Raw genomic sequence first — 13,466 nt, forward strand, 5'->3', positions numbered from 1 at the left:
TGGCCATCTGTGTCCTTCATAACAGTTTAGTATCGCCATCCCTGCTCTCTCTCTCTCTTTTTTTTTTTTTACTATTTACATGGTATATATATTTTTTCCATCCATCTATTTCCATCCTATTTGTATAAATTTTAAGATGAGTCTCTTGTATATAGCATATAGTTGGTCTTTTCATCCATTCTCCCAGTCTCTGCCTTTTAACTGGAGAGTTTAATTCATTTATATTTAAAGTAATTACTGATAGTGCATGACTTTCTTGTGCCATTTTGCTACTTGGTCTTTGTAAGTCTTATACTTTTTTGGCCCCCAATTCTTTCATTAATACCTACTTTCATGTTTTTGTTTTTGCTTTTTTTTTGGTTATCATACCACTTTGAGTCCCTTCTCATTTTTTTCTGTATATATTTTTTGGTTACCTTAAGGCTAAAATGTAGCATGCTAAATCAATAACCATTACGTTTGTTCTGCTTCTAACTTAACTTCAATATCATACATATACATTGCTCCTATGCCCTGCCAGTCCCATATTTTTTAAATCTAAAAATATATAAACTGTGAAAAGATGAAAACAAAGGATTGTACAGGAATGACTAATCTAACCTATGTCTATGAATCAATCAGCAAACAGGAAAAACAGTCACTGATATTATATAAGTACACACATACTTTTAACTGATCTGACACAATCACCATTAAAGCAGGGTTGCTTCTTTCTGACAGTTTTTGGATGGAATGTGATTCTTACTGATTTGGGATCAGCTATATTCTTGGCTTTTACTGTACTTTGAGTGAACTTGTCAATTTTTAGTTAATAAAATGTGATATTGATGTCTTTATGATTTTGCTGGTGGTGCATGTAGCCACCTAAGTAGGATTCTTTGAAAATCACATCTACCCATCTTTCCTTGTACCAGGAATTCCTTCTACTAGTTATACCTTTGGTTAAAGAGTTCAAAGGCCACACCTTTTTTTTGTACTTTGTTATGAATTATATCTTTATACATTTTTATATTTTATGTCCAGACTATAGATTTATCATTACTTTTATGCATTTGCATTTTGGAGCCTGTAGAAAGTAAAAAGTGGTGTTACGTACCCCAAAATACAATACAATAATATTGGCATTTATAATTACCCATACAGGCATCTTTACAAGGCAACTTTATTTTTTTCTGTCTTTTTAATCGACAGATGTCCTTTGTTTTCAGTATGAAGTACTCTCTTTAACATTGTTTATAAGGCAGGTGATGTTGATAAACTTCCTCAGCTTTTGTTTATCTGGAAATAGCTTAATCTCTCCCTCATTTTTGAAAGACAGTCTTGCCAGATGTTAAATTCTTGGCTGGCAAGGTTTTCTTTCAGCACTTTTCATATTTTGTCCCACTGCCTCCTTGCCTCCATGGTTTCTAATGAAAAATCAGTACCCAATCTTGTTAGGGCTCCCTTTTAAATAACATATTGCTTTTGTCTTGTAGCTTTCAGAACTCTTTCCTTATCCTTGGTATTTGACAAAGGATTACTATGTGTCTGGTCATGGTTCTATTTGATTTATCCTGTTCAGGGTTCATTGGGATTCTTAAATGTACATATTCATGTTTTTTATTAAATTTGGAAAGTTTACTGTCATTATTTCATTGAATATTCCTCTGCCGTTTTCTCTCTTTCCTATCTGGGATTTACCATAATACATTTATTTGCATGTTTGGTGGTGTCCCTCAAGTCTTTTAGGCTCTGTTTGATTTTTTTTAATACTTTTTTTTATGCTCCTCAGTTGAATTATTTAAATTGTCTTGTCTTCGGGTTCACTGATATTTTCTTTTACTTGCACCAGTCTGCTGCTGATACCCTCTTTGCAGTTTTTCATTTCAGTTGCTGTGGTCTCCAAATCCTGTGTTTCTATTTAGCTTATTTTTAAAATGTCTAACTCTTCATTGAGATTCTCATGTTGTCCCTTTAATTGTTTTTCTGATATCCTTTAGTTTTTTCTCTGTATTTGCTGTCATATACTTGAGCATATTGGTCATTCTTTGAAAGTCTTTGTCCAGTATGTCCAAAGTCTGGTCTTCTTCATTGATGATTTCTGCATTTTTATTTTGTTCCTTCAGAGGGGTCATAATTTCCTATTTCTTTGTTTCTCTTGTAATCTTTTATTTAAATATTTTAAAGTGTTACCCCTAGGATTTAGTCCCTGATCTGCTGTTCCTTATGTTTGTAATCAGCTAGTGATATGACAGATTTCCTTGAATGCCAGGAGCTAATAAAAACAAACAGACCAACACAAAAGACATCTTTTAGTCCTTGCTAATTGGCTCTACACTGGCTGCTGCATTCCTTCAGAGTTTAATCTTCCTGTCAAGAAGATCAGCCAAAGTTAATACAAAGTACAGGGTCCTGTTCTGAATTTTCTAAGCCTGCATCTTATCCTGGGATTGTGCTTGCTAGTCGCCTATTCCCAGGTTTACAGGAATTAATATGCCCCCTTTACTCCCTATGAATTCCCTATGATATAGACTTTCTTCCCCTCTGGGTGCTCTATTTTATCATTAAAATAGATAATCCTTTGCTCCAGTCCAATTTGACTTAATTGTTTCTTATACTGCTTTAGCTGTTCAAAAACTGCCTACAAGGCACATTCTGGAATTGCAAGCCAGAAATGAGTTTCCTGGTTCAGTCTTTCACAGTGCCACCCTATAAATTGGCACTGACATATAGGTATGGGTACATGGGTTCTTCTCTTCCCTACAGTACAGGACCAGGGACTCACAACGGGAACACAGGAGGTGGGATAAAGTACAGCAATGGTTCCATGAGCATCTTCTACCATCTTTAAAGCTGTGTTTTCTTAATTCAACCTTCACCCTGTTATTGCAGCCCTCTAACTACTTTCCAGAGTTTTGAGGAAGATGATTCTGCCAATCTTCACTAGTTGTTCAAATATTATTTGAGGAAATAGCACCTCCCGTCATCTTACGTTCAGCTTTCTGCAATATAATGCCTAGATCTTTGGATATCGCAGAGATTTTCTTTTTCAGATGGCAGCTGTCAGCAACTCAAGAATGATATTATCATTCTAAGACTTGTCATGATTAATTTTAGTAATAAAATCGCCAATAGCTTCCCTACCACCAGCCAAAATCTAGGTGTAGCAATTGAAGATGGAATTTCAACCTGATTTGGTATAGGGCTATAGTATGTAAAGAGCATTGTATCAACTTGACTGCCTCGTTAGGGTAAGAGAAGATTGGGCAGTGAATTCATCAGTTATTTTAATTATATACATAGCCATGAGAAGCTGTTATGGCAGTAGCTAAATCTCCACTCCCAGTCAACTCCTGAAATGTTGTTTGCATAGGGAGATTTTCCAGTATGCTAAACTCTCAGTTGGCCTTTGGAGTTGTGTAACTGCAAAAGTTAATCAAGTCATTCATCCTTATTTACTCATTTTCATACTATTTCTTCACCCTTTGGTAATCAAGACATAATAGGTGATATTTTAAAATTGTCCATCATTTTTAAAAGCTAATGGAGAAAAAAAAATCCTCCTTAGAAATCACCACCATTTATCTAGCTTTCTTTCACTGTTTAAACCCTGTATAATTTTTGTTGATTGCATTAAAATAAAAATCAGGGTACGTTCTGGATAAGGCAATCAGGGGCTTAATCTGTATTGTATTTTAATTTCTTGGTTGAAATTCTCCTGTCTGGATACTAGGTGTAGGGAGGCGGGAGGACTTTGCGTTTCTCCTCACTGCTTTCTAAACTCCCTCTTCCTCTGTGGCCTGCTCCTTGATAGGTTGCAAAGATGGGTTTTTTGGCAAGTGCACAATTTGAATATTCCAGTAATTGCTACCATTTCTCCTTCAACTCAATCTTAACAGAAACTTTCCTGTGCAGGAAGTTGAGTCCCTGCATTTCCATTTAGATAGTGAAACCCTAGAATAGTGCTTCTCATTCATACTTAATTAGAGTCTAGTCTGTTCTTGTCTTCCAATTTTCTACCTTTTCCCTTGTGAAATTCATACCTCATATGATTTTCAAGTCTGGGTATAAGTGTAGTCCAATGGGCAAAAATAAGCCAGCCTATTTTTTTGTGCCACTATGTGCTGATAGATGCATAGTTAAAAATATTTGCATTTTATTTTCTTTGGAGTTCTAGACAGATCTCTTTTCTTAACTGCCTAGGTCCTGCCATTGACTTGGAAAAAGTAAAGTCAGAATGTCTCGAACCTGAGCCGGAGTTACGGAGCACTTTCAGTGAGGAAGCAAATACGTCGTCTTATTACCCTGCTCCTGCACCTGTCATGGACAAGTATATCCTAGACAATGGCAAGGTAGTGTTTTAAGCTCAATATCGATTCCCTGAAAGTGTTTGTTAGTCAGAGTAAAAATTGAGAGCATGGTGGGAGCTTTCCAAAACACAGCTTGAGTGATTTGCCTCCTGGCTCAGACCTGAGCAACTATTTCTGGAATTCATGTGTTATAACTAGTGTAGCTATGCTTAAATTTCTTCTTTCTTCTTTCGTTTTCTTTTTAATATTGAGCCAAAGCAACTATAGAATTAAACTGGCATTTTCAATAGCTTAGTAGTGAGAAAGTTAAAAAAAAAAAAATCCATGCTAGTTTGATGAAACTTGTCCTACCCTCCTGTAAAACTATAAATTTATAAGGTGAACTAGAATGAAATATCTGATATAGAGATAATAACTCATTCACCATTAATCAAGTATATATATGTTCCAAGCCCTGTGCTAGATACCAGGGATGCAGAAGTGAGTGGGACATCCTCCCTCTCCCTAAGCCGTTTTCAGTGATGGTTAGCCACAGATGTAGAACCACATATAACTCTTCACATTTTTCTTGGAAGGCCTTTGAAAAAATCATGAAATACAACTTAAGTGCTATTAGGAGTTATCGTAACACAGGGATGAAAAGTAGTGGAGTAGCCTTTGAAAGCCTCAGAGTCAGATGATGAAAAACGACAAAAGCTTGATAGTAGAGAAAACTGTTCTAACATCCAAATGAATTGTCTTGGAAGCAGCATACTGGAGCCCTTTATCCAGGCACTGGTAAAATCCAGAGCATGCACTGCGAGGACTCTTCTACCCAAAGAGTCATCTGGGCCAGCCCATTTTTCTTGCCTTATGCTTTGAAAGGCCTCTGTTTATCTAGTATCGTGCCCCAGTGGGTTAATGAGAAGTAGAAGGTTCTCTTATTTGGGTACATCCAGATATGTATACCCTTGCGGCTGGCCATCCTGAGCAAAACCAAATATTGTCAAGCTGGGGAAATGAAACCTGTTTGTCTTCAGGGCTCCCTTGGATGTGCTGCTCTTCTTTCCATCTACCATTGAGCACTTCCTTACTGCAGAGGCAAGACTGGAGGACTAGGCCACAAGCCCATTCTGTTTTACCATGCTCCAGCCGGCAGGTTTTAAAGTCTGCTTTGCAGAGGAGAGGGTGCCATAATAGTGGAAGTAGGTGGCCTGCAATCTGAATTTTAGGCATAGCTCTACCTTTGGTCTACCTTTGTGACCTTAGGTAGATCCTTCCCTTCTCTGGATCTCAGTGTCCTTATTTGTGAAAGATGGGTCTGATTGACATTCTCCATAAGCATTTTATGATTATAACTCTGTATCTGAGTTTGGTGAACCTTCGCCATCTGGAGCTAAAAAAGAAAGAATAGAAAACAATAACTGTTCTGTTATTGTTGCTTTCTTCTAGTCATGATCATTTTGGGGATGACTGAAGAGCTTTTCTTAACATAGTTTCTAAGCGAAATCTCTCTTACTCTTGCTTTGAAGGCTGTAGACAATTTCTGAGCATTATAAGGGGTCTCTTTTGCAAAGAGGACATCTTCACGCCGAAAATGGTCTCTCACACCTCACTAATTTTTTCACATGAGTTGAACAGCATATCTTGCAAGTGCCAATTTTGTTTTTTTCTTTATTTTTTCCCAGAATGATGCTCTAAAACTAACCTGGTTTTTCTTTGCAGATAATTAGTTAATAGTTAGTAGTTAGGCACAGAGACTTATTAAGGGGAAGGAAAGACAGGAATGCACTGGAAATGGCTGGCAGCATTTCCCACATCCTGGGAGTAACCCTCATTTTGACTCCTCTGTAGCTTCTGATCCTTCTCTCTGCCTGTGCGAATAGAGGCTTTAACCTCTGCAAGGCCTAAGCCACTGTAAAGAGATCCATTTCCTAGTAAGAAATGAGTTTTGTTCTATAAAACATTTCATAGATATTTTTTAATCAAACCCTATCCTGCCAGATGACATTTTTAATGTTCTCTCTTGATACCTAAGTCTAACATTTTCACAAATTTTGTACTATGATTTTCAGAGGGCTTACCATAAAAGTTACTTTCTGATTTTGATGAAGTATATTGCTTTTCCTTGTCTAAGATGTTTTGTTTCAAAGACTCATTGAATCATAAACTGCAAAGTCTGTTAAAGTTTAAGTAGTCTAATTTATACTTTATGTGCATGGAGAAACATCCAGAAATGGGACTTGTCTAAGATAATACAACAGGTTTGAGAGAGGGTAGGAACTGGAAGCCATATCTTCTAATTCCCAGGCCAACATTTTTCCTATTCTATTCTGTGCCCTCCATGAAAGTTGGGCACTGCTCCAGGTGCCCTTAGCTTTGCTGACCTCCAGGGCCCTTGTCCCAAATGCTTCAGCATATGCCTGTGATTGATCTTACCCAGGACCAGTTCTTTATGTGCTATAAAGTTGGCCTTGTATTTGAGTGAATGTCAGAAAAACCTCCGTATCCAAGGAACAGCAACTCATCAGAACTGAGAGCCATTGCCATTAAGACATAATAAATATGCCCATCAGTTTCTTACTGCTTTGTGCTTGAACTTGTCCTGGTCACTTTGTAGGAGACAAATATGTACAGTGAAAGACTGAATCAGGTGGTAAAGGCTTTAAAGGGACTAAAAATTCATAGGGGATAGAAATGAGCCCTGGAGTAATGAAGGAATGTTTCCTGGATTTGGAGTAGGACTTAAAAGATTGTCACGCTTAAGAAGACACAAGGGAAGGCATTCATTTCTGGACAAGGGAATAGCATGAGCGGAGACATGATAGGAGGAAGAGGCACAGGATGTAACAGATATAGAATGTTTGCTATCCTCCTGGCCTTTTATATTCGTATTATCTCTTAATTCTCAGAACAACTCTGAATTAGGTGGTATTCTTCCATTTTACAGTTGAGGAAAGTAAGGCTTAGATAGATAAAGCGACTCACCTAAGGTGCACAGCTGCTAGGTAGAAGAGTTGGGATTCACACCTAGGCATAGTGGCTCCAGAGCCCATCCTCTTTCTGTTACAGCCTACTGGAACTAGAAGGAAATGAAAGAGTTTGGGAGCTTCAGTGGAGTGACGGACATAATAGGGAAATGAAGGTTAGTAGGTTGAATGGATGGGATTCTCAAGGGCCTTTAAAGACAGGTTTCAGAGGTTGAACTTAATATAACAGGAGATAGGGAATGATTCAAGATTCCGGAGGATTGACATGAAATGCACAGAGTTCAAAGAGGCTGCAGGAGTCATCTTGTCAAGTAGGAAAGCAGTGTTTTAGGGAAATTAATCTGACACTGTTCACAGGGTAGGTTGGAGGGAGCAGGGACTAGGGGCAGAGAGGCCATCCCAGGGCCTTTTCCTGATTTCCCTATCTATGCTGGTTTCCTGGTTACTGGCGAAGGAAGTAGCTGGAAAGGTATAAAGGAAAATTCAAAAGAAAAACTAGCTAAGCATTGATGTTTAAGATCTGCTATGAGTCAACCACATCAGCATCACCATGAAACTGTCAGCAACAGGGAAGGCCAGGCAAGCATGGGCTTCAGAACCAGTCAGATTTCGTCTGAATCTTGATTACAAAATGTACTGATTGTGTGTCTTAGGAAAAGTAATTTAGTCCCTCTGAATTTCTGACAAATCTATAAAATGGGATCCTAATTTCTACCTATCTTCATCTCTTAAGATCATTATTAAGATTAAATAAATCGAGCATACAATCCCAGGCACATTATAGGTCTCAGAAAATACTATGTTCCCTTTCCCTTGTAGAACATTGCCTAAAATGACTGCTATCTCTCTTTTAAGAATAGAAAATTTAAGAATTATAGAAAAGCAAGGCCCAGGGTAAAAAAGAGTAGACATCTCTGTAAAAACTGAAGTTGGCTTCAATCTCTAAGGTTTTCTTATTCTGAATTTAAACTAATGCAGAATTCTTTGCTTTTCTCCAATCTTGAGAAGTCTGAGGCTTGTGTGGGTGGCCCCGGAGTGTCACCAAGGGAGGTAAAATGGGATCCATCAGAGTTCAGCAAGTATGTCCAGGGAACTCGTCTCCAGCATGCCCAATCTGGCACAGGCACTGCCCACCCACAGTCCAAACTGCAAAGAGGCCAGACTTGACCTTGGGTCGGTATTGCCCGTACACTCCCTGGCAGCATACCACATTCTTTCCTGAGCCAAATAAACACAGATAGACGAGGTGGATCACTTATCTGATTGTCTGCAGCATTTTCAATGAGCTTTTAAGCCACAGCAGGTGGCTTTACGTACTAACATTTGTGGGTGGGCTGTGTTGCTTCTTTTCTTCCCTCTTGAGGGTTGAAAAACCTCAGTAACTGATAAAGAAGTGTTGCTGGCTGGCCTGTGTGCTCAGCTGCATGTGCCCATCTTTCTTCCCAAGCCAAGCTTCAGCAGAAAGATCTTTAATTGTTTTTGAACAGTCAGTCTACAGTATGCCATGGATTTGGATGTATGCAGTCTTCATATACCCAAAGAGATCAGCACCTCTCCTGAGACATCTCCTGACCATGTCAGACTGACACAACCTGCAGGTCTTTCTGAAAACAAGGACCTTTGGCAGAGTCTTTTCATGCTTCTTAGGAAGTTTAGCTCATTAGCAGCTGCCTCCCCTCTGTCCCTAAAACAGAGGCCATTCCCACTCTTCATAAATTCAGCAGAAGCACAACAGAAATGACAATCTCAAAGTCAAAACTGTTTTTTAAATGGTTAATGTTAATAGTGGTTTGTGAGTTGTTGAAAGAGCCAGAGAGGAGAGGCGTTTTAAAAGTTTGCCACTCATTGCTAGATCATTCTGGGTATTTTGCTTTTACCAACTCTACACTGAAACTTTCTGGTTGCTTCCGTTATAGGCAGCATAAGATTGTGTTCCATTCTCTGTGCCACTAGAGTCAGATCAGGTACACTGTGGTTGTGTTTATTACTACTTTTTTAAATTATAGGTGTTCAGAGCCAAAAGGAACTAAGAGATAAAAACCAACTCTCCCAATTATAGTTAGGGAAACTGAAGCTCAGACACAGGAAAGGACTGTCATAACCACAGCCCAATTGGTGGCAGATTCTAGTGGGCTGCTCTCCCCACTCCTGCTGATGGTGGTTTTCGAACTTAACTGTGCATTGTAATTACCTAGAACTTAATACAATCCTAAATGCAGAGGCCACAATTAAATCAGTATCAGGGAGTGGGACCCAGGCAACAGAGATTTTTTTTTAAAACTCTCCAGGTGATCCCAGATTCCAGCCATGGCTGAGAACCACTGCACAAGGAGGATGTGTATCCTCGAAGGTTCACATTTATGGGAGGCAGGACTCTGGGACCTGTAAGAAGGCATAGATGTTCCTGAGATTTACTCAGGCTCTGAGCATGAGAACAGTTTAGAATCCCAGCCCTGCCACTTATTAGTTAAATGACTTTCGGCAAGTCATTCACCTTTCTGAACCTGGTTTCCCCACCTGAAATAAAAGCAGGGTCATAATACCATCTGTGCATGGTTGCTGTGAAGAGTCAAATTAGCAAATATAAAGCCCTAGAATAAGACTTGGCACATTACAGGTATTCAATAATTGACAGTAATTGACACTTAGAGGGAGTTAATTTAGTATTTATAGTATGAATTCCTTACAGATGTGTAGCACAGTTTTTCAAAGGACAAGAGAAACCTCCATCTGCCCTCCTGTTGGACTAAACAGGTTCCTGTGTTCTTCTCCTTTTCAGGTCCATCTGGGAAGCGGGATTTGGGTTGATGAGGAGAAATGGCACCAGCTACAAGTAACCCAAGGGGATTCCAAGTACACGAAGAACCTGGCAGTCATGATTTGGGGAACAGATGTTCTGAAAAACAGAAGTGTCACAGGAGTCGCCACAAAAAAAAAGAAGGATGCAATCCCTAAGCCACCCCTTTCACCTCACAAACTAAGCATTGTCAGAGGTAGGTCACTGCAGTGACAACACAATGGCCACGATATTGCCCTTTACAGAACCAGAATGTATTAGATGATGTTCAGTTCAGCAAACACGCTCTCTCCATGCCAAGCTTAGGACTGGGCACGAGGACACAGGGGCAGATGTGGGCTCTGACTGAGAAGAGTTCACCTTTACTGGGGGAAACAAGCCATGGGCGCAAGTGTAATTCAAGAAACTAACATGGAAGAGAGCCAGGTTAGGTCCTAAGGGAGTTGTCAGGAGAGGCAGTTACTCTTAGCTGGAAAAGTAGGGAAGAATTTCTCAGGGAGGGGACCACTGAATTGGGTCTTGAAGGATGCATCAGACATGGCAACCCAGATATGCGAGGAAAGGCACTTCAGGAGGTTGAACAAAGGCTTGGCGGTGGGAAAGGGAGTGCTGCTGTAGACAGAGAGCCGTATAGACAGAGGCTGGGAGACGCAGTCTTGGAGGGTCCTGGCATGTGCCTAGAGCAATGACATGACGATCACCTGATGGGCACTGGATTCTGCTTCCTTTCTGGCATTTGGGAGGGTTTGGGGGGGGCAGGCAAAGAACTGTGAGTCATTTATTTCCTTAAAGATACAGCTACTCCCTGGACTTCTTAGTTTCCCTCCCTCCCTCCCTTCCTTCCTTCATTACTTTTTACCCCCTCCTTCCTTCCTTTTTTTTCCCTTCTTCCTTACTCTCCTCCCTCTCTTCACCTCCTCCATCTTCCTTCTCCCACCTTCCCTTCATCCATTCACTAAACTATTATTCTTTGCCAGGTTCTGTACTGGGAATTGAGAACACAAAGAAGGATAGGATATGGTCTCTGTCTTCAAGGCACTCACCATCTCATTGGGACGATGAGATGAACACAAAAATGAAAAAAGATGAACACAAAAACAGCTAGTTACTGTACAGATAATACAAATTATAGTGGCAGTGGAGTACAGAGGGAGTAGAGGGAATATAGTGATCACTAATTTTTTGAGCATTTACTGTGTTTCACATTCTATTTTAAACACACACATATGAACTCATTTAATCTTCATAGCAATCCTACTGTCCTTACTATTATTATTCATATTTTACAGATGAGGAAACTGAGGCACAGAGAGGTCAAGTAACTTGCTCAAGGTCATCCAGCTAATACAGAGCCAGGAGTCCAAGCCAAACAGTCTGGCTTCAGAATCTGTGCTTCTTACCACTTTACTCTAAATGTCTAGCTCTGCCATGTTTTGATGAAGACAGTAAGACTTGGAGCAGACCCTATGCCGGGTTCTGGGAGCAGACAACAAATACGTACATCAACAATTCATATCATTTAAGGGACTAATGAAAGCTTTGAAGCAGGTTCCATTATGTGATGTGGAAGGGAGGGCTGTGGAGGGCTGGTTCAGCTGGAATGGTTGTAGCTGACAACTGAATGTGGAGAAGGCAGCCCTGCAAAAATATGGAGAAGTAAATCAGGCAGCATAAATAACAGGTGAAAAGGTCAGCATGTTCAAGGGGTGGAGAAGCCCTGGTGGCTGGGAAGTCTTGAGTGAGAGGTAGACAGAGAGCCAGTCTTTTAGGGCTGAGCAGGCCATGGTGAGCAGGTTGGGTTTACTCTTCTTGCGGTAGAAAACAGTAGAGGTCTAAGTCATGGAGTGACCAGATGGGAGATCAGTTGATCAGATATCAGACTGATGCAGTAGGCTTGGGGAGAGATGATGGTGCTGTGGACTAAGGCTATAGCAATGGAAGTGGAGAAAAAAGGCCAAATTTAGGATTTGTTTTGGAGGCCAAATAGACAAGCCACAGAGAGATTAAGTGACCAGTCTAAGGTCATAGCTACAAAGTTTCAGACCTACAACCCTAACTCACATCTGGAGTTCATTCCACATGTAGCACAGCTATCTCCCCTGTCGTACTGGCTCCTGATGAATTTTATTTAGACAGCCTCTTATTTTTAAATAATCAGAGATAACCTTCGGTCAGTGCTATCTGAGATAGTGGAGCCTGATTTGGGAGGTCGTTCTGAGAAGGTTTTTCTAGGAATGTAGCCTTGCCTCGTCTGATAGACAGCCAACCTTTAATTCTGCTACACTTGTGGGAATTTGACTCTGCAGGTCTCAACTGCCTTCTAATAACTGTCTCTACCTTATCAAATACTGGTATAAAATCATCTGCTTGCCTGTCTGCCTCATACACTAGTCTGAGCTCCTGGGGCCCCAGGACTATCGATTTCATCTCCATGTCCCCATTGGCTAGCACAGTGCCTCCCATGCAACCTAAAGAAGGGCTGAATAAATGAAACACTGAGACTCAAGGTCTGGATCCTCTGACATTCACTTGGTGTGATTTCTTATAAATCAGTTTCCCTCTGTGTCTCAGTCTCCTCATCTGATTAATTTATCTCTTAAGATAGTGAAGGCTGCCCAGGATTTTAGTGAAAAAAGGCTTTGAATAGTCATATTTGAGGTGTGAAAGGAAATAACCATTCTTTTTTGAAAAATGAGTTGCCTCCATAGAACTGACAGGGCCTCATTATAGTGACATCATTAAAGTTTACATTCATTCAGCACTTTTCAGCTTTTAAGGCCCTCTCCTTTCTACTCCTTTCTACCAGTGCAGTGAAATGGAAAGTAGAAGTTGAAACCAGATATTAAAAACCCTGGGTTTAAGCACTGGCTCTTCTTTGGTTTAACTTTGAGCCTAACCTGCTTTATATCTTATTCATTTTTGTTTCCCTGACCCTAGCTCAGCACCAGATCTAAGCAGATGATTGGGTGTCATATCTGTAAAGCCAGGATTACAGTCTTTGTTCTGGAAATCCAGCAAACCATATAGACATTTTGACTTTTCTTTAAACCTCATTCAAAGAATGTCCCATGCAGCTGATCTAGCCCCAGTTCTATGGCAGTCTAGAAGAAAAGGTCTCAGCCATGAGACTTAGGGCCATTACAGATGCACTGTCTCCAACTTCACCTGAGACTTAGCATACCTCCCAAACCCTCTCAGTTTCCTTTGCTCATCCACTCCCCCATTTTGTAAGCCCTTTTCAGACCTCTTCTACTCTGCTCAAATATCAGAGTACTATACTTATTTCTCCCTCAAAAGGCAACCTTGTCTCTTTCTTCACAGAGAAAAGAAAAGAAAAGGAACTCCCATCACAGCTTCCAAAATCTATAGACTTAATTGCATCCCACTCTTCTCTTGCCCCAGATCACAAAG

General features: G+C 40.1%; 1 protein-coding gene and 1 long non-coding RNA gene across 16 annotated transcripts in view; one reads left to right on the forward strand and one right to left on the reverse strand.

Moving 5' to 3' along the window:
* LOC143674270 (uncharacterized) overlaps positions 1–10,249 on the reverse strand; it is a 28,910-nt gene extending 18,661 nt beyond the window's left edge. Inside the window, exons 1-2 of the long non-coding RNA XR_013170987.1 lie at positions 9,946–10,249; positions 7,257–7,350 (exon numbers count right to left, since the gene is read on the reverse strand). This is a non-coding gene — a long non-coding RNA (uncharacterized LOC143674270). The remainder of the gene's footprint in view (positions 1–7,256; positions 7,351–9,945) is intronic.
* The window catches only part of LOC143674264 (BEN domain-containing protein 5), a 1,810,590-nt gene that overhangs the window by 1,534,331 nt on the left and 262,793 nt on the right, over positions 1–13,466 (forward strand). For 12 of the 15 annotated variants that reach the window (XM_077149717.1, XM_077149716.1, XM_077149721.1 and 9 more), the window contains 2 exons: positions 4,183–4,331; positions 10,038–10,251. The exons of the other annotated variants lie outside the window; for them this stretch is intronic. In XM_077149717.1, the coding sequence (XP_077005832.1) occupies positions 4,183–4,331; positions 10,038–10,251 (363 nt within the window). The remainder of the gene's footprint in view (positions 1–4,182; positions 4,332–10,037; positions 10,252–13,466) is intronic. 15 annotated transcript variants of the gene reach the window in all.

The sequence above is a fragment of the Tamandua tetradactyla genome, chromosome 2, assembly GCF_023851605.1.
Source record: "Tamandua tetradactyla isolate mTamTet1 chromosome 2, mTamTet1.pri, whole genome shotgun sequence".
In the NCBI taxonomy this organism is placed as follows: Eukaryota; Metazoa; Chordata; class Mammalia; order Pilosa; family Myrmecophagidae; genus Tamandua; species Tamandua tetradactyla.